The 19,848-nt window shown below is 41.7% G+C and overlaps 1 protein-coding gene across 4 annotated transcripts in view; it reads right to left on the bottom strand.

The window, feature by feature from the left end:
- The window catches only part of PPP2R3A (protein phosphatase 2 regulatory subunit B''alpha), a 194,274-nt gene that overhangs the window by 48,506 nt on the left and 125,920 nt on the right, over positions 1 to 19,848 (bottom strand). For all 4 annotated transcript variants that reach the window (XM_083178444.1, XM_083178443.1, XM_083178442.1 and 1 more), the window contains one exon: positions 14,693 to 17,249. In XM_083178444.1, the coding sequence (XP_083034570.1) occupies positions 14,693 to 16,693 (2,001 nt within the window). In that variant the 5' untranslated portion in view covers positions 16,694 to 17,249. The remainder of the gene's footprint in view (positions 1 to 14,692; positions 17,250 to 19,848) is intronic.

Below are 19,848 nucleotides of genomic sequence, written 5' to 3'. Positions count from 1 at the left end.
GAGCTTCACTCAACACATCCCAGTACAATAAATCTCTTCCAAAAGGGAGCACAACTGTACACAGACCCTCAGAGAGCAAAGCAAGCCAGATGCTTGGATGCATATGGAGAGGAATTAGTAGCAGAAAGTAATAATGCCACTGTATAGGTCAATAGAACGCCCTCATCTAGAGCACTGTATTTAGTTCTGGAGTTCATATCTCCAAGAAGGATATAAATACATGTACAAAGATGGGCAACTAAAATGGTGCAAACTTACCCAGAAACACTAAAGCCCCGTCCATACACACTAGATGAAAGATCGTTTATATTGTCAAGTGTGTACGCTCAATATTGTGAAAAGGATCACATACGTGGGGATTCAAATGAAGATGTTGCTCTTTATTTTATAAAACAGTTCACAGCATGCCAGATTCATTCCATAGGCAAGTGTAGTTCTATGCAGCAGCATACAGGTAATCCAGCATAGAACAGACTCTTGCAAACTCTTAAGTGGTCCCTATCATAGCCCACACCCTGCCCTATCACTTGGGCAGTTAATCCACCATCAAGAGCATTTACCCTTTTCCCTAGAAACCCTTATAATCAGGAGATCACAAGTGCCCCTGATTACCCAAACTTGCGTCTGCTACAAAACCTGGCCCGGATCCTCCACATTACTCTCATGTGGAGATGATATGCTATATATATTATACACACACACGGGCAGTCTTTTTAAAGATGTATTTAAAATGTTGATGTGAGTGCGTTAGCAAATGTAAAATAAAAACCTATGCATAAAAGATTCAGGTCTACCTTTAATAGAACTCTCAGAGCCTACGCATACAAACATAAGAACTTTCCTCATTGTTAAAAAATATTCACTTTTGTTTAAGCATTTTCCTAATTTACCGACCCCAATGCCTGAAATAATATTTTGAGGGAAGACAGCTTGGGGCAGTAAACTCCCTCCGAGGCTGCACACAATGGAAAGATCTTGCAAGTACACCAAATCCTTAATAGCTTTATCGTATGGGTGATTCATACCAGACCGATTACAAAATGTGAACTGGGAAGGGACGTTTAATGTTTGGAAACTATGAAGGTTGTACATTTCCCTAGCCAAGAATGGGAGACTCGGAACCAGGAATGTGCAATGCTCACATAAACCTCTGCTCAATAGTGAAAAAAAACCCTCTAGTTATTAAGTTATTGAGCATGCAGGAGATTTATGGGGATCTCATTGAGAGGGTAAAGCAAAAAAAAAAAAGTACACTTGTCCTGGAGTTACCTAGCGCTGCTTGTGTAGGGAGTAAAAATAGAACTTGCTCTTGGTGTATGGTGACACTGTTTATCCGGGGATAATATTTAGTGGTGCTGATTTATGCACCAGGCTGAAAGTATTAGGGTTCTGGATTTCCTAAAAGAATATGATATTTATAAAGCCTTTATACAGTATATCAGACTTACAAGTTAACTTGTAAAGAACTGTGCCTTACGCTGGTTCTTAATTAAAAGGAAAAAAAAAGAAAAACCCAACCAATTTTTTTACATGTTAGGCTTCCCCTAAAATCATACTTGCTTATTTTTTTTCCCTCTCTTCTCCAGGAGATCCAGAATGATAAAGCCAAGTAACAAATACAGAACGTGTAGTAATGTGAAACACGTCAACAAGTCTCCATTTCAAAAGATAAGCTGGTGGGAATCCGGCGGATGCTGCTACAAATGTGTCCTCCACATCTTTGCTACAATGACTGTTAGTTGCAATATTCTGCGGTGTAACTCTGTATTGATAAAAACCTTTTCCAATAATTTGCATTTATGTGAATAGGATGCAAAAGCAGCTCATGCTGATTAAAATATGTAGCATGCCTATATTATGTGTATGGCTGCTGCTGTACATTACAGTGTTTATTGCAACGTAGCATTTCGTGGGCAGTCGTGCACAGAATAAAGACATGCTGCATATCATTTTAATCAGTCAGCTTTGCTTGTGCATCTTACTCAAAGTGGTACGACTAAGACACATTTTTGGCAAAAAAAAAAAAAAAACCAAAACACTTACTGTATTTTAGCAGAGCTGCTTGGGAACTGCCGGCAGACTAATACCAGGCATCTCGCAGCTAGACGTATAAGGACACATTTGTATGTATTGTTATGTTTGTACTTTGTATATACACTTTAAAAAGGCATTGCACACCACTATAATTAAACAGCCTTTGGACCCATACACACTAAGCAATATATGACTATATGGCTTATTTTTTCCTTCTGAGCGATATCATTTAAAAAAAAAAAAAAAAAAAAAAAAAAAAAAATCGGGAAGGATGCATGCTTTTGCAGGTCATTACCGATGCACTCCCTCTTCCTGCATGTACTGGTGACTGGGCAAATTGTTAACGGGGACCATGCTGCAGAAACCCCCCCATGCTGCCTCTACCCCAAGCCAATAGCAACTGTGCAACTTGCCGATGCCAGCACCCCACCAATATCGCTGTGTACACAAATCACATAGTGTGTAACTGGTTTTAGAATGCAAGCTTGAGCCCTTACCCCAGACACTGGAAAGCATCCCCAATTACTATAATACATTAAGGGGTCAATCTTATTATCCGTGATGAATTTGTGGGTGTAGCGAGCAAACTTTCAACAAATTCAGCCTGAGAAGGGTGCAAGATCAGGTGCCGTTGCCGGCATTTCAATGCCGTTGGAACCGCACTTCGCATCCTTCACTACTAAGAGTTTGTATTTGAATTTCAACTTTAGCCTGAACTTTTCCTACTGTTCACAACATTTTGTATTGTTTTGGCTAGAAAGGTTCTAAATATTATATATTGTACAGCATATGCTGAACGAAGGTCCAGGTTGATTGTCCTACAACAAAAGTTTCCCACATGAATGACAAGTTACTGTTTTATGCCGAATACCCTGCACAAGCCATACATTAATCTTATTTTGCCACATTCCCTCGTTGCTTTCTTTTAATAGAACAGTGTTCCTATTTCACAGGAAAAGTTAATGATGCATTATAAATCGATTTTCTCTGCTAAGTGGAGTGAGCTTGTTTTGAAGCTGGGCACTGACAGGTTGGGATGAGCCTTCCCCCCTCGTGTCTACATAGCTGGTCCATAGCCAGAATTAGGGATCAGGTTCCCTGGAGTCACCCCTTGCAGAGCAGTCCCCAGATTCATTTCCAGCAGGCGGCTGGGTGTCTATGAGATATGGTATGTAAACACGTGTAACTCCTTCCACTCCAGTCTAGAACCCCGACTACACCAGCAAATGAAAGTATTTGTCTGCGGCAAAGTTTTGGCAGTAGACGCAGGGAAGATTACGTTCTGCCTTTTAACCTTACAATATTGCACCCACCACCTACACATTCTAGCCATGAAGATGTTGGAGAAGGGAGTGCACCTAGTAATACTGTATATAATCAGAGGAATGTGTGTGACAGCTAAGCAGAACCCTTATCTTCAGTTATTTACACCACCCGGGCCTCCGTTATGGAGGTATAATGTAAGTATATGTAATAATTGCTGCAAGCTATTCCTGTTCTTGATCAGTAATTATTTCTTATAGTTACCCATCCTGCGCTTGGGGCCGTTGCTGTTCTATCATTTTTATTACTTAAGTTTTACATAAGCAGCAAACATGTTCTATACTTGGCACCGTATAATGCATACACAGCAGTGCTGCCCTAGGTTCTATCTGTAGTGCCGCACTGCAATTTTATAACAATGCCCTTGCAGAACCTCTTACCAGAGGTTTGGAATGGAGGGAACAAGCCTCTAATAATGGCCTCTCTGGGTCTTCATAACCATTCACTCACTTTCCAAGTAAGATAAGATCCAGACCCAGGCAGTATATGGTTATCTACTATGCACACAAGCAATACTATATATGCCGATGTGGGCTGCATCGTGCCAGAACAGGACATGGGCGGTCCCTTCTGTGGGACCTAGAACCTTCCTAGGTATATGAGGAGGTCATGCCACATGCGGTCCTGTGAGGGTCTCACTTCACTATAGATCTATCTGCGCTACAATGCGGTATACGAATGAAATCACTCATTCAGCACTGGGACCGTAAACAGATGTTAGGCTACCAGATTGCTCATGGTAAAAGATATGTACTAAACATATATAATTATCTCAATGTAAATACCTTTATTATTGTGCAATAAACTGGAGAAAGTTTCCATTCGCTGGTACAAAAACCTCAGAGGTTAAACAGCTCTAGTAATTCTGTAGTGCACGAGCATTCCTCATCTCCTGCTGAGCAAACACATTGGGAAACCTCAGCCCGGACCACAGCCTGCAGGACCCTGCCGCCATGCAGCATACGTTAGCTTTAATTCAGATATAAGTCGCTTAGGGTATATATTTAGATGTAATAGACATTCTCATTGGTGCAGATCGCTCTGGATATTTGTATGTCCCCAGTTTATTGTACATCTCTTAAACTGGGAACACACTGTGCTGTTCGGTCATCTGGTCGCCAAATGGTCAGATATTTAAACAATGCGATCACATACAGTATGTCTGTAGCCAAGTTACACAGTCCCTGCAGCTCAGGCACCATTCCCAGTGTCCGGACAGCACAGCTGGCTTCAGATACCTCTTCACTCCCAGGTCAGCATCCCTTTCTCTATAGTACTAATGGGGGTCAGTAGCCAAATTCATGCTCACACATGACCCAACTCACTGGATTCTGGCCAAAAGTCAGCCAGCTATTCAGCCAAATTCTACAGTATGTAAGGCTGTTGACAAAAGGTGAAAACGTGATCCCCATGAAATAGGTCATTTACTGTATTCCACTCCTGTATTTGTTGCCCTTATAAACAACATAACAAAGAACCTTTAGAGCAGGGGTGGCCAAACCTATCCTCAAGATCTACCAACAGTCCATGTTTTCCAGGCAACCTTTGGATCTATAGTAGGAATGAATGCAGCAGATTTGAAAATGTGACAGTTAGTAATGACTACAGCTGTGCACCAGCTAGGTGATCTGGGTCATGTGACATGTGACAGTTCGTAACGAGGGGTGCACTAGGAAATGTTACAGTTAGTAATGACTACTGCTATGCACCAGCTAGGGGATCTGGGTCATGTGACAGTTAGTAATGACTACAGCTGTGCACCAGCTAGGTGATATGGAAAACATGGACTCTTGGTAGATCTCGAGGACCAGTTTGCCTCCCCTCTGTAAAGAGTACTGTTCCCATCCACAATATGACAGACTTTATACAAGCACTAATCTCCATGTTGGGACTAATTTATAATTTCCTGAAGGAGTCCCGCTTTTCTTTTCCTACCTCTGCCAGGGATTAGATATACAACACACACACACACACACACACACACACACACACACACACACACACACACACACACACACACACACACACACACACACACACACAGAAAGAAGCTATTATACAGTATAGTTCTATCCAATACACTTGGGAATTTAACGTGCCTCATATCCCCCAATGAGGTCACTCGTTCCTCGTTAACTGCTGGGCTGAAAATTAGATTGGTCCCCAAAAATCAATATCATCTGCATAAATCTCTAACCAGACTACAGGGAAGAAAATCATTTGGAAAAATACTGTAGCAAAAAAAAGTACAATATTCGCTCTTTCCAAAAGTTTTCTTGCCAATAAAGTTTTAAAATATGCAGATTAAAGTCCAAATGACTCATTAAATTGTACTTTTAGGCAGCATGGGCATGTTATGCCCAAATTTGTACTAAAATGTATAATTTAGGAGTTTTCCTTTATTATGTTAGCATATTCCCAAAAGGAAGGGCAGGGAACAACAGCCAACTCATAACTCATAATTAAACCCTTTGCAGCCAAACATCCTGCACACAATCAATCACATAGTGGAGAAACTACTTTTTACTGATGAAGATGGATCGTTTCTGAACTACATATAAGATTACATAAAACCTAAATTCTCTCCAAAGAAACTGCTGTCTAGAAAGATTTGAATCTGCCAATTCAACAAAAGTGCTCATTATTATATATCTGGGGGCGTGCCGCCAGAGTTTTATGGGCTTTCCACAGAAAACGCAGGAATTCGCGGCTGTTGAGAGGAAGAGACATTGACGTCACCAATGGCCTTCTTCTCCCCCTGCCTGTTGCACCGACGATTGAGTCCTCGTGCACTCAGCGCTGGGAGCAGGGGAAAATCCTTTGATTGGGTGACTAAAGTATTAGATCAAGGTGGGGCTGTAGATGTAGCTTATCTAGACTTTAGTAAGGCTTTTGACACTGTCCACACATCACAAACTGTTAAATAAACTTGAAAGCTTGGGAATGGATTCTAAGATAGTTGAATGGATAAGATCGTGGTTGCAGGATAGAAAACAGAGAGGAAAGTTTACAAGTGTAGTACCCCAGGGATCTGTACTTGGACCAGTGCTTTTTAATATCTTTATTGGTGATACTGCAAATGGAATGGAATGTGCCCTTTTGCAGAGGACACAAAAGTATGCAACAGGGTAGACACACCAGGAGGGGAAAAACAAATGATTGATGATCTAGGTAGATTAGAGGAATGGTCAAGAGCATGGCAACTACAGTTTAATGCAAAATCATGCACTTGGGTCTCAGAAATCCAAAGACTAAATATAGTATAAACTGCACTATAATAGAAACTACTGAGGAAGAGAGGGATCTAGGTGTCACTATTTCAGGGGACTTAAAAGTAGGTAGGCAATGTAACAAAGCAATGAAGAAGGCAAGTCAGATGCTTGGTTGCATAGGGAGAGGTATCAGCAGTAGAAAGAAAGAAGGAATAATGCCACTGTATAGGTCATTGGTACGACCTCATCTAGAGTACTGTGTTCAGTTCTGGAGGCCATATCTCCAGAAGGATATAAACACATTAGAGACTGTACAAAGAAGGGCAACTAAAATGGTGCATGGCCTACATCACAAAACGGCTAAGGAAAGACTAAAAGATCTTAACATGTATACTTTAGAGCAGAGAAGGGAAAGGGGGGACATGATAGAAACTTTCAAATATATCAAGGGCTTTAACAAGGTACAGGTGGGAGACATTCTTCACAGGAAGAGGAGCAGCAGAACACGAGGACATGCACTGAAAATAAAGGGAGGAAGATTCAGGGGAAATTTGAGGAAGGTGGTATTTATCTCGCTCGACTTTATTGCTCTCTGAGGCTTAGAGCAGACTATGCAGTCAGGAAGGTCATGGATTCCAAAATACAGAATGGGCTGCATTCTTGTAAATACTGGTTCGGTCCACCAACCGCTGTGTGTAAGCGTCAGGGACACACTGATAAATGCTTGATGTTCTCCGGTCCAGCACAGCTAAAGCAACAGCATGGTTACAAAACCAGAAGATAAACCCTACTATGCCCAATCCCCTATAAAACATTACATTTTGTATTGTAGCCATCTGTGAACGAGGGATATTCTATAGTACAACAAAATGATTTTGCGCTACTGTATGTGCCCAGTATATGTTTTTATTTTAATTTCATTTTTTGGATAAATAAAATGCAAGTCTAGACTTCCTTTACAATAAAAGCATAGCAATGCATTCGGGAAGAACTAACCAATATATGATGAAATACACAGTTCTGTTTAATACTTTACACTCTGGTGTGGAAATCCCATGATCCATCAATTAACCCAAGGGGTCCATCAGTCTGGTAGGGCTTGGCTATTAAACTGGGTCTGGTTCAAAGAAGTTTGACCACAGCGTCTCCCACCATTGACGTTCCATTCTTTCTGCATATTACAGCCTACTGGCGGGACCGGCTGGGGAGTACCAAAAAGCTGGCTAGAACATTCTACTCAATGTTTCATACGTTTTATGACTATAATAACTCTTACAACCTATGGCCACGCTTTAAACGTATTTTTGTCTAATAGTCCAAATAAGGAAGCAGCCTTAACATTTACAGTAGAATGGAGGCTTAGATGCCTTTGGAAGTCACATTTTCCTCAGCTGCCAAGTACTTGGTGGTAGTGGTACAGTGCGGGAATGGAGCAAAAAAGAAGGCAAGTAGTTAACAACGAAAAGAGAAGGGAGTAAAGGAGAAAATAGACATCACAGAGGATAAACAATAAAAAAAGAAAAGCAAAGATGGACAAGGGCAGGGACAAAAGGGACAAACACAGAGGGAAGATCACAGGGTGTTTAGATGGAAATAGTAGAGATACGAGATCAATAAACCCAAGAGGATAAAAAAATAAAGAGGCAGATGTAAAGAGATAGACAATGGGTAAGACCATGACGCCATGGAGAACCAATACCACATACTGTAGGCGGTTAATATACAATATGTGCATATTAGAATTATTTATTTTGTAATCATTGCTTGTTTAGAGCAGCATATGCTGTTGTGCTTACAATTGGGTACGCATGGACATAAAAGGTAAAATGTGTGTGCAAATGTCAGTTTTCTAGTACGGTGTGACTTTTAATCCGCAAAACAATATGGCCGTTTTGGGTGGACCTAAACAGGAATAAAGAAACAAACACATTTTCATATCTGAAGTACTGTAAGAATGCCACACACACTTTGGCCTTTCAGCCACTTCTCTCTAACGTGTACCAAGAAAGTGTGTTGTAAGCTCAAGTTCATGAAATCCCGACATGCACTAGACATATGTTTAATCAGAGCGCTCGCTAATTAAACCTGAACATAACCTGTGGCAAATTACACACTAATGATGCTTCATAATTTTTCAGCGAACACATCGTCCAAGACAATGCAATTACAATAGTTCTTTGTGCATTCAAGTCACTTTTGTCTATGTGTGAGAAAAAAGAGGGGGTGGCTCCAAACTATTTCTAGCTTACAAAATGGCTATACAGGAGGTGGTAGTCAGAAAATGTGAACAAAAGCCTTGCATTACTATACTAGAATAAACTTAACATTCTAGGAGAATAAGACAGAGTTCTCCTTAAGATAATAAATATATATACATATTTACATACATACATACATACATACATACACCCTCCAACAGTACCGAATTTGCCAGTACAGTACCGTTTTTTAACAGTCTGTACTGGCAAATTCAACCTGTACCGAATGTACCGGTTTTCTTAAATAATTGACAGCCGGGCAGAGAGCGCTGTCTGTGCGCGCTGCCCGGCTGGATCTGGTCTCTACCTTTAAGTGAAAACAGTAGCAGCAGCCTGGTGGTGACCCGGTCCCTGCCCTGCTCCCCTCCGTCAGTAATATTATCAATTCCCCTTGTCTGGACGGCCGCGAGCCAATAGGAGCTCGCGGTCTGACAGCCAATCAGGAGCGGCTGCCGGATCACAAGCTCCTATTGGTTTGTGGCCGTCCAGCGGCAGGAGAGTTGAAAATACAGACGGACTAGGCTGCTGCTCCTGCTGCTAGGACCTGCTGCAAGGAGGACAAACGCCCCTTTTGTGAGTGCATTACAGAACTGATTTTGTTTGTGTACAGAGTACACAAATGCCATGCTTTAGAATAATCACTTTAAAGGGGGGTTGGAATGAAAGACAGCATATTATGTATACAGTATACCCTATAGAAATGCATCAGCCCTGCAATAGTACACTCTATATAAATGCATCAGTGCTGCAACAATATATGTCCCCAAACTTTGTACTGTATACAAGTGTTGTCATGTAAGACAATGGAATTACCTGCAAATTAGATGCTGCTAGCTGTGCTTGTCAGCATTATGGCTGTGTTTGTATGATTTTTGTGTATTCCACTCAGTGTCTATTCTTTGCATAACATGAGCATGTAGGTAAGCAGCATGTAGTTGTCAAGTATGTAATGGGCATTATGGTTTGTTATATAGTATGTAATGGGCATCATGATGTGTGGCACATTGTTTAATGGTTTACGGTGTATGGCCTTATGTGTAATTGGCATTACAGTGTTTACTAAAATGTGTAATGGGCATTACAATGTGTGTTACAGTGTGTAATACCACGCCCCCTTTCTGAATTTGTACCGATTTTTGCCCTTCAAATGTTGGAGGGTATGCAAACATACAAATATATAGGAGACGGCACTCCAAAGATTTTGCAATGGGTGAAGAGTAGCAATAATAAATGCCAAAACACAAAGTCTGTGTCAACGTTTCGGGCGCAATGCCCTTTATCAAGACATAAGAAAATAAGTGAACAGTACTTACATATATACATTGGAAGGGACACCTCATGCGACCATGGACAAGAAAAAATATCTCAATTCTAAGAATATGGGCGCTTTTAGTAAAAGGAAATTAGTACTCCCCTGTTTAAGTTACTGTCCCTTGATGTCCTCCGTCTTCTCTCTCGGTGACAATTTATGAAAAGACAAGAGGGGAGATAGAGAGCATGTCTCCTCGTGTAATACAGTTATGGTAAATGTGTATATTCAAGTAAATTGTTTTGTTTGAACAACTTTGGTCTATCTGAGTGATGTTTTATATATGTATCGGGGTGTAGCCCCCTTCTCCATACACTCACAATTGCAATCGATCAAACAGGCATATCTACCCTCTCTGGGGTAATACGAAATCCTTGGATAATAAAAGATGTAATGGGATGGACCACCCCTAAACCAATTACTCACGTGGAGCTATAAGGTCAATAGCATATCAGGTAAGTCTTTGTCTTCCCGTCTTCCACCATTGGGGATACCAGGTTCCAAACGCTCATAAATATGGATGAGCAAAAACAGACGGATACTGTGATTACTAAAAACAGATATCCTTTATTTGAACAAAATGAAGTCTAAAAAAAAAAAATTGCTGGGACCTCATTCGTGGATTATGTCAGTTCAGGCTGAGATGGCAGTTCCCTGAGACTCTATTTGGGGCCCCTTCTAGAGTCCAGGTTGTAGTGCAGCCTTTGCTGGCATTCCAGTCCTGTGGTCTCCCAGTCAAATTGTAGAGAGCGCTCCCACCAACGCGTTTCGATCTCCTTTGGATCTTTCTCAAGGTGTAATTTCTCTCTGTCTATCCGGTTTATATAGGGTATCCTGATGGTCCTATCCTAAACAGGTGTGGTGTGCTAATTCCACATACACCTGAGCGCTGTATAAAGTACTCGTTTACAGTGTATTACTATACAGAGTTATTATGAATCCATGTTCCCGGCCGCCGGGAGTCTGACTTCCCGCCGCTGGCGTCATTGCTGGGAAGTGAACGGTGTTCATATAAATATCTTCCCCGCAATCTTAAAGATAAATGGTCCTAGAGAAAAAAAATTCCTTTTTTTAGCAGTGAATTTCTTAGCAGCAAAATTCATTAAAAACAATGAGTACAAAGATATTCGAGACAGAGTTTTTTAAGACCATAGGGATATTCGTCTAAAAACCGTATATAGAACCAGTTTACAAACGCTATTTGTTTAAAAGGTAATTTTGCTGCTAAGAAATTCGCTGCTAAAAAAAGGAATTTTTTTTCTCTAGGACCATTTATCTTTAAGATTGCGGGGAAGATATTTATATGAACACCGTTCACTTCCCAGCAAGCTGGTGTATGCACATCACAACATCCGGCAAAAGGAACTAAATCCAAAGGAACAGAACGAAGCACCGAAACCGGAAGTCACGGCAAACACGTATGACCGGAAGTGACGTTGCGGCCGCGATCCGGAACTAAGTTGAAGGACTTAGACCTAAGGGGATGATTTTAGAAGCCGGAATAAACAGGAAATGACGCCAGCGGCTAGAATTCAGACTCCCGGCGGCCGGGAACATGGATTCATAATAACTCTGTATAGTAATACACTATAAACGAGTACTTTATACAGCGCTCAGTTGTATGTGGAATTAGCACACCACACCTGTTTAGGATAGGACCATCAGGATACCCTATATAAACCGGATAGACAGAGAGAGAAATTACACCTTGAGAAAGATCCAAAGGAGATCGAAACGCATTGGTGGGAGCTCTCTCTACAATTTGACTGGGAGACCACAGGACTGGAATGCCAGCAAAGGCTGCACTACAACCTGGACTCTAGAAGGGGCCCCAAATAGAGTCTCAGGGAACTGCCATCTCAGCCTGAACTGACATAATCCACGAATGAGGTCCCAGCAATTTTTTTTTTTTTTTTTTAGACTTCATTTTGTTCAAATAAAGGATATCTGTTTTTAGTAATCACAGTATCAGTCTGTTTTTGCTCATCCATATTTATGAGCGTTTGGAACCTGGTATCCCCAATGGTGGAAGACGGGAAGACAAAGACTTACCTGATATGCTATTGACCTTATAGCTCCACGTGAGTAATTGGTTTAGGGGTGGTCCACCCCATTACATCTTTTATTATCCAAGGATTTCGTATTACCCCAGAGAGGGTAGATATGCCTGTTTGATCGATTGCTATTGTGAGTGTATGGAGAAGGGGGCTACAACCCGATACATATAGAAAACATCACTCAGATAGACCAAAGTTGTTCAAACAAAACAATTTACTTGAATATACACATTTACCATAACTGTATTACACGAGGAGACATGCTCTCTATCTCCCCTCTTGTCTTTTCATAAATTGTCACCGAGAGAGAAGACGGAGGACATCAAGGGACAGTGACTTAAACGGGGGAGTACTAATTTCCTTTTACTAAAAGCACCCATATTCTTAGAATTGAGATATTTTTTCTTGTCCATGTTCACAATATAGGGATACTAGGTGGTACCCCCATCTCAATTTGAATACAGGCTGCTCTAACTGCGCAGACAGTTAATACCCACATTTCTGTTTGAACCTCATGCGACCAGCACCTGACCAGCTCCCGGCGTGTAACTGATGACATCATCGGCACAGTGAGCTCACTGTGCCGATGACGTCACCAGTTACACGCCGTTAGTCAGGAGTGTAAATCACTGTAACTGAAGACTATTCCATGCAAGTCACATGTGGGACCAATGCGTACATGACGGCTTATTCTGATCTAATCGCTTCCCTGTGCGTTCAGAGGGGAGCAATGTTTCCCAACTTTGCATGCGCATAAACATTTATGCGCATGTGCAGCCATTGTGCGAGCGGCCATTTTTTTTTGCCGGCCGCTTGCACACAGCAGTGCGGGTGGGGGGGCGTGGGGCATTCCCATGGTGATTTGCCTGTGACGCGGTTGCGGGGGGCGGGCCGCTGACATCAGCTGCACTCCCACTTCCTGTATCTTAGATCTGCGAGTGCTATGGAGATCGTCCATCGAATGATTTTGCCCCCGTGCATGCGGCGTGTGAGGGGGGCAGGCATTCATGCAGGCGCCGTTTAGAGGACATGCAAAGCAGCAAATTTCGCAGCTTTGCAGGTCAACCAGAATCCAACCAGTTCAACATCCATAAAAGAAGATCAAAAGACATTCTAATTATATTCATTACAGATAGGTTTTTTGTATGACAAAGAATAATTCAGAAATATAACGGATGTGAAGGTATAATAAAATAACGGTTATTAGTATTCTGCAGTTTTTAAAATATAATCCTATTTGTAAATAAACAGCACTGTCAAATCCTTATCTGAAAGGGGGTACTTTTATGGTTGTTCCAAATAGTGTCTGTATGACCAAATCACCTTGTGATTCTTCATTTTATCGTTATTTACCCTGAGCTTGGAAATCCCCATTTGTATCTCTCTCTGAATTGATCATGTTGGCACAAAGAACATTGGTGATGTAAGAATTAACATGGTCAGTATCTACAGTATCTGTATAATGTGCAGATAATATAGTAGACTATCAAAGTCAGCCAATAAAGAAAATAGACTCTTCAACAAAGCTGATGTTACGAACATAGATAATAACTTCCTGTTATTTTATCCTTTCCATAATCCGGCTTCACTGCCCAGTTATTAACATTTTTCTGTCGCCACCATCGGATCTATTGCTGGAACCCTTCTCTATTCTACCGTTGTGGTATAAAAAGGTGAACAGTCAAAAGGGAGACAGTCAAAATGGACAAAAGTTGAAAAAAAAAAAAAAACTAAAAAAGTTGATCGTAAGGTGTGAAAAACATCAAAAAATTTAAACAAAATTTACAAAAACTCAAGTCAACCATTGCCACGTCGCCCTTTTGACCATGTGGTGTTCATTTATTGACTGTAGACTGGACACCTTACTCCTCATGACCATCTTCAGTCACTCGTACACATCTCAGGCTAGCCTTTTCCTATCTTTTAGCCACCTTTAAGCTCTTTCAAGATGCCATGTTTCTTCCACGATTGTATATTTATTCTTATTCTCTCTTTTGAATTATTATCCAACATTATCATATATGAAAATAGTACCAACATGGTAGTTCTAATTAGACAAGAAGTCAGAAACTTTTTGTACAGCTTCATGAATAATTACATCTGATCACTTGAAACGCAACAAAATGTAATAATGATCAGCCACCCAAACAGTACGATAGTGACATCTTGGCATACAGGAGTGGAAGTCACACCTAAGCATTGCAATTCAGCTATACTGCCCATTGCGATAAATCCTACAGAGCCCAACAATTTGGCCTTGTATGTACGTATGTATGTGTCTGCATTTCCACAATCAGTGTTGCGAGGCTTATAGTGTGACAGCTGGATAACACCGGTATACTTCTCCTCCTGTATATCTGGCACCACCATAGAAAATATACAAGTCTACACCTCTTCCTACTCTAGGATTGACAGTTTGTATATCTGACATTGCATATTTTCTCCTCTCCAGATATTTAAACACATAAAAAGTAGAAGAGCACACCATGAATCGCTTACCTTGATGACTTCAGGCGTCTGCTGAATTGACATAGTGGAGCCAAAATCCTTAACTTGACTGTGGTAACTTGGCGAGGGCAAGGGAGACTGGGGAACTAAGGTTTCTTGGAGGATCTGCATAACTTCCTTCTGTTTGGATAACGTCCCTCTCCCTGATCTCCAATCTACAAGCTCCTGAGCAAAGTCCTCAATGCTGCCCAATATGCGCAGCAAAAGGTTGTCATCCTCCTCTATCGTATTGGTGGTGCTTTCCTTTGCTTGCGCCGATGTACTAGATTGTGCATTAAGCTCCTCCTTGAAATCAGGCAGCCCGTATTGAACTCTGGCAGGCGCCGGTGAGGGAATTGGTGGGTTTTTTAATGTGCTTTCGATTTTCTGAGAAAAGCGTTCTAAGTCCAAAAGCAACTTGTCGATTTCCTCATGGTCATTGGTCCTCCCCACTGTGGTTGGTGCTAGTTTACTCGCATTTGAGAGAGGCACGACTGCTCTGGCACTTCCGTTGCTAGAGTAGGGAACAGAAGGACTAGCAGAGAAAATTAAATTCTTCTCAACAGGGACATGAGCATTGGTCAGCTTAGGAAGGCTAGGACTTTCAGATGACCAACAATTACTCTCTGAAAATCCTGCCAAACCACTGCTTGGTGATTTTTTATGGTTACTAATTGTCATTTGAGAATCTGAATCCTCTTCTATAAACAGTTTCTCTGTTGAGCAGTTCCTGGGAAACTTCTCACTACCAGCATGTTGTGTTTGAGGACTGTTTAGCGGAGAACTTGTAGAATGTTTTCTTAAAGAACTAGCTTGATTCTGTTTGCTGCCCCTTTGCCAAGTCTTTGCCGGTAGCGGAGGAGCAACTTCCGATATGGATTTAACTGTAGCAGCATCATTGGCACTGGTGCTTTGTACATTTGATCCATTCTCTCCACTGGCAGAAGAAGAAATAGCTTTCAAAGAAGGTGGTGACTGTACAACATCTTCATATTTAGGGGGCTGTTCGTGACCATATAATGGAGAAAACGAATGTTGCTGAAGACTGTTAAGGCTTTTGACCAGTTCAGCCAAATCGTTGGGTTCAGCTCTTTCATGAGGTCCTTGTTCCAGTTCAAAAGGAAGCTTTTTCAGGTAGGATGACAGTCTTGCCATCACATTCATGTAAATTATCTCGGGATTTGGAAAAGGATCTGCACCCTTTCCCTCTCCCATACTGCTACTATTTCCACCAACTGATCTATTTTTGATGCAATGCTTTATTATGGTAGTGCATTTCTTCAGGTCTTCCGAACATTTCAGCAAAATGTCCAAGCACATTTTTATGTCTTCTCCAGATCCTGAATTATCAAGCATGTGCTTCTTCAAAATCTGGTTAATGAGGTTCTCCTCTGAAATTCCTTGCAGATACAATGAGGCCATGCTATTAATGCTCTGTTCTAAAGATGTGCTGTGGGGCATTAACGCTTTTTCCTCTGATCCCTGAGCTTGCAACAAGCCAAAAGGTGGACAGTTCTCATTGTTACCAAACTGGCCGTATATAAAGTCATAGTCCGCAGACTTTCTGCTGAAAGACTCTGGACGGACTTTTCGACCTTTCCTGAGATTAACATGCTGGTTTGAAGCATTCTTTAGCTTCTCAAAAGAAAACTCCTTGGTTTTTCCACTGGCAAGGTTTATAGCCTCACCGGTTATGTCCTTCAGGCTGCCAGTACTCTGAACAGTAGACACCTTTTTGACCCTAGGGTTGAGATGAGAGTAGTCCTCACCACAAACGACACTCTCACCGACTGCAATATTATTTGCAGCATCTCCGCCATGTGCTGGGGCAGTCTCAGGATCTTTGAGAAGTTCAGAGCACACAGTGTGATGGGCAACCAGGCACTGAACTCCCAGCCGGTGGGCTTGGCAACTTCCTGGACAGTAATGAACGACATTTTGCAAACTGTTGTCCAAAACAACATTATTGTAACATGTGATTTTGCTCACAATAACTTGGTACGGTGCAGCCATCGGAAAAATAAATACGTTTAAAAAAGGAAAAAAAATTTTTTTCTAAAACTTAACAGCTTGCATCTATCTTTTAGTTTAGTTATAGCTTGAAATGTATATAGAAAAGCTTTTCAACTGTATCGCAATAGAGAGCGTTTGGCATATGCTGCCAAAGAGTTCAGCTGGTGTGATAGTCAAGACCACCAGAAATGGTGTCAAAAGTGATGAAACCATAGAAATGAAGGATAAAAATACACACACACATGCGGAGAATAAATAAAACCACAACAATCCACAAGGCGAGCCAACAGGCGGTGTAAATTTCCAGTTAAATTCAGTGGAGGATTTAATAGTTTATCTCTGTATCTTGTCTTCAGCTTGTACGGCGCTGCGTCGCTTCCCTACGGTCTTCCCATCTACCCACAATGGGCACTGTGTCAACATATAAAAGCTTCTTTGGAAGAACATCGCTGTGCACAGATAGAACATTTGATACAAAAACTCTTCTTCCCAAAATACAGTGCGATTCTTGGGGAAACGTCAGCAAAGCTTAACAGGATGGGAGTAAGAGAGATACCTGCGATGAAATAGAAACAAAAAAATATATAAATGAAAAGCAAAGATATGTCAGAAAGTAATAAAAGGAGCAGTTTAATACAATATAATATAATGCTAACAAGTAAGCAGTTTGCTCAGAAGTTATTGCACAAACCAGGTATTTCCCTCGCACTTCAGACTGTTATCAAGCAAGGGGTCCAAATTCTTATTATTATATAACACCATATTAATTGCAGGCAAGGAAAAACATTACTGTTTATGCAAATTAAACACAAATTTGGGCAACTGTAGAGGGGAGTTAAAGTCCCATACACCAGAACAACAATGTACCCAACAACACAATCTCGACAGGTAGTGCGATGGATTGTATGCACATCGTGTGGTGTTTACTTAAGATGTGCGGTCCCGCGGGTCGTCCTTCCGATCAGACAAGCTGCATGTCTGATCCGTTAGCTCTCATTACTCCAGCTTAAAAAGCATATATTCACTCATTACCATTACAGGAATATATACCTTTGTTTAGAATAAATGCGTTCATAGCACTCTAACACCTAAGAGTGCCACTGGGAACCCATTCTGTAGATAGATTTTATCTACCCCCATAGAGATCAGGATTTACCCATATCAGCAATCTACAAGGGTGAGGATTATCTACAGTGGTGAAGGCCAGTGTACCGACAACTAAACACTAGTCACTCCAGACTGAATCAGAATGGATACATAAACATTACAAATATTTGTTCGGAAAACATTTCTAGTTTACAAAAATTACTAAATAAAACTTTTATACCAACTGCTCACACCAAGTTGTAAGGTAAACACTTGTACAGTAGCTGCTGTTAGGTACTAGACCATTGATAACACAAATATAGGTACTTGTGTAATAGCAAGGCGCCCGTTACGCAATTAGCGTAGCGGCCCTGTCAGAATCAGCGTAGTGTTTGCACGGCCAGCGTAGTGTTCCCGCTAGCATAGTAAGCGTCCCTGTCAGAAGTAGCGTAGTGTTCCCGTGGCCAGCGTAGTCAGCGTCCCTGTCAGAAGCATGGCGAGCACAACGAGCCCTGCGAGGGGATGCGGAAAACAAGCCCGAAACGTGGCAAGCGCAGCATGTGAAGTAATCCACATCCGCTCGCCACGCTTCGGGCTTGATTTCTGCGTCCGCTCGCCCCACTTTATAAAATAAACTCCACGCCGACGTGTATAGTGGGGGTATGAACAGGTCGGGAGGACGCGTAATGCGTCCACTCGCCACTCTTCAGGCTGACGTGGATAGTGGGGGTTTGAAATAGAGGCATTTGCTAGAATTTAACATGGAGCACTGCCAAATGCGTCCCTTTTTTGTGCACAAGACACACGTTTGCCACACCCCGTAACCCTGTCCATCTCACTGAAGCGGAGACAGGCAGGGTTTACATCCACAGCCGCAGAGTGTATGAGACGCTTGTGCATTCAACTAACATGGAGCGCCTCTCTGCCGGCATCCACCAGGGTTGGAGATCTGGCGGTTCCCGGGGCTGTATGTGAAGCGCATCGTCCGATGCTGTTCCTGCGTCTGCCAGCGCACCCGACCCTGTGCCCGCCGGAAGCTTTACTCGTTACTTTTGCACTACGCTGCCTTACTACGACTACGCTGGCTGACTCTGACTACGTAGCGCTGACTACGCCAACTACGTTGCGCACAGCAGCGCCGTGATAAGACACAAGTACCAAAATAGGAAATAATAAGCTAGCCATTCGTTTTCCATAATTCCACCTGCCAAATCATCTTCATTTTCAATTAACTAAAACATTAAATATTTTTGACAGGTACTGCAGTGGAGCGTTGTACTGTAGCATTGCTTTCATGGCTCAATAGCGCTGTTCCCTCAGAAAACATCTCTATTACTAGCTGCATACTGCTGGGATCAGTTAAATACAAGAACACATCATGAAATCGGTAAAAGAAAAGGAACTGTATCAGTTTTCACTTTGTACAATGCTGTTAGATTCCTCTGGCATCGCCTATTTGAAAAAGCCAAGACTGCACCCCAGATACCCATCATTATACCTTTTACATGGAGCTTTAATAGACATTTATTTGTGTTGCTCAGTTCAAAAGTTCTGTAGATCACCACCAAAGGTTTTTAGTCAAATCGCATGGCCTAGACACCTGTCTGAGCACGGGGGAAACCTGTATTAAAACCTATGCAACAAATTGCATTAAAAATGCCCTTTTAGATTACTTTGTGAAATTAAATCCTACAAATAAAATGTTACAATAGGTAAGAGCAAGAAGAAACAGCGCCTCTAGAGGGGGCCATGTACAGTGCAAGCAAAGGCCGTGCTCTCCTCTGTAACAGAACACACTGTGCTGCAGTCTCTACTCACGCTTCAGGATAGCACGTACTGTATGGCTGGCAATGTCATTATACATGAAAATCAGTACCCAGGTCAAGTCACATCCATCTCGAATCTCGTGTCCATTCTCATATGAAAATGGACAAGAGGAGGCAAGACTTTAGGCAGGAGAAAAAAAAATAAAGTTAAAGTTAATGAGACAGCAGCTGACAAAGCCCGCGAGTGACAAAAATATCTGGAGGTCAGAGACTGTTCATGAGAAGGCTGCAACCTCAAGCAGC

The sequence above is a fragment of the Crinia signifera genome, chromosome 3 (assembly GCF_055691185.1).
Source record: "Crinia signifera chromosome 3, ASM5569118v1, whole genome shotgun sequence".
NCBI classification, from domain to species: domain Eukaryota; kingdom Metazoa; phylum Chordata; class Amphibia; order Anura; family Myobatrachidae; genus Crinia; species Crinia signifera.
Note: the sequence above shows the minus strand (reverse complement) of the source record. Positions and strands in the feature narration are given on the sequence as shown.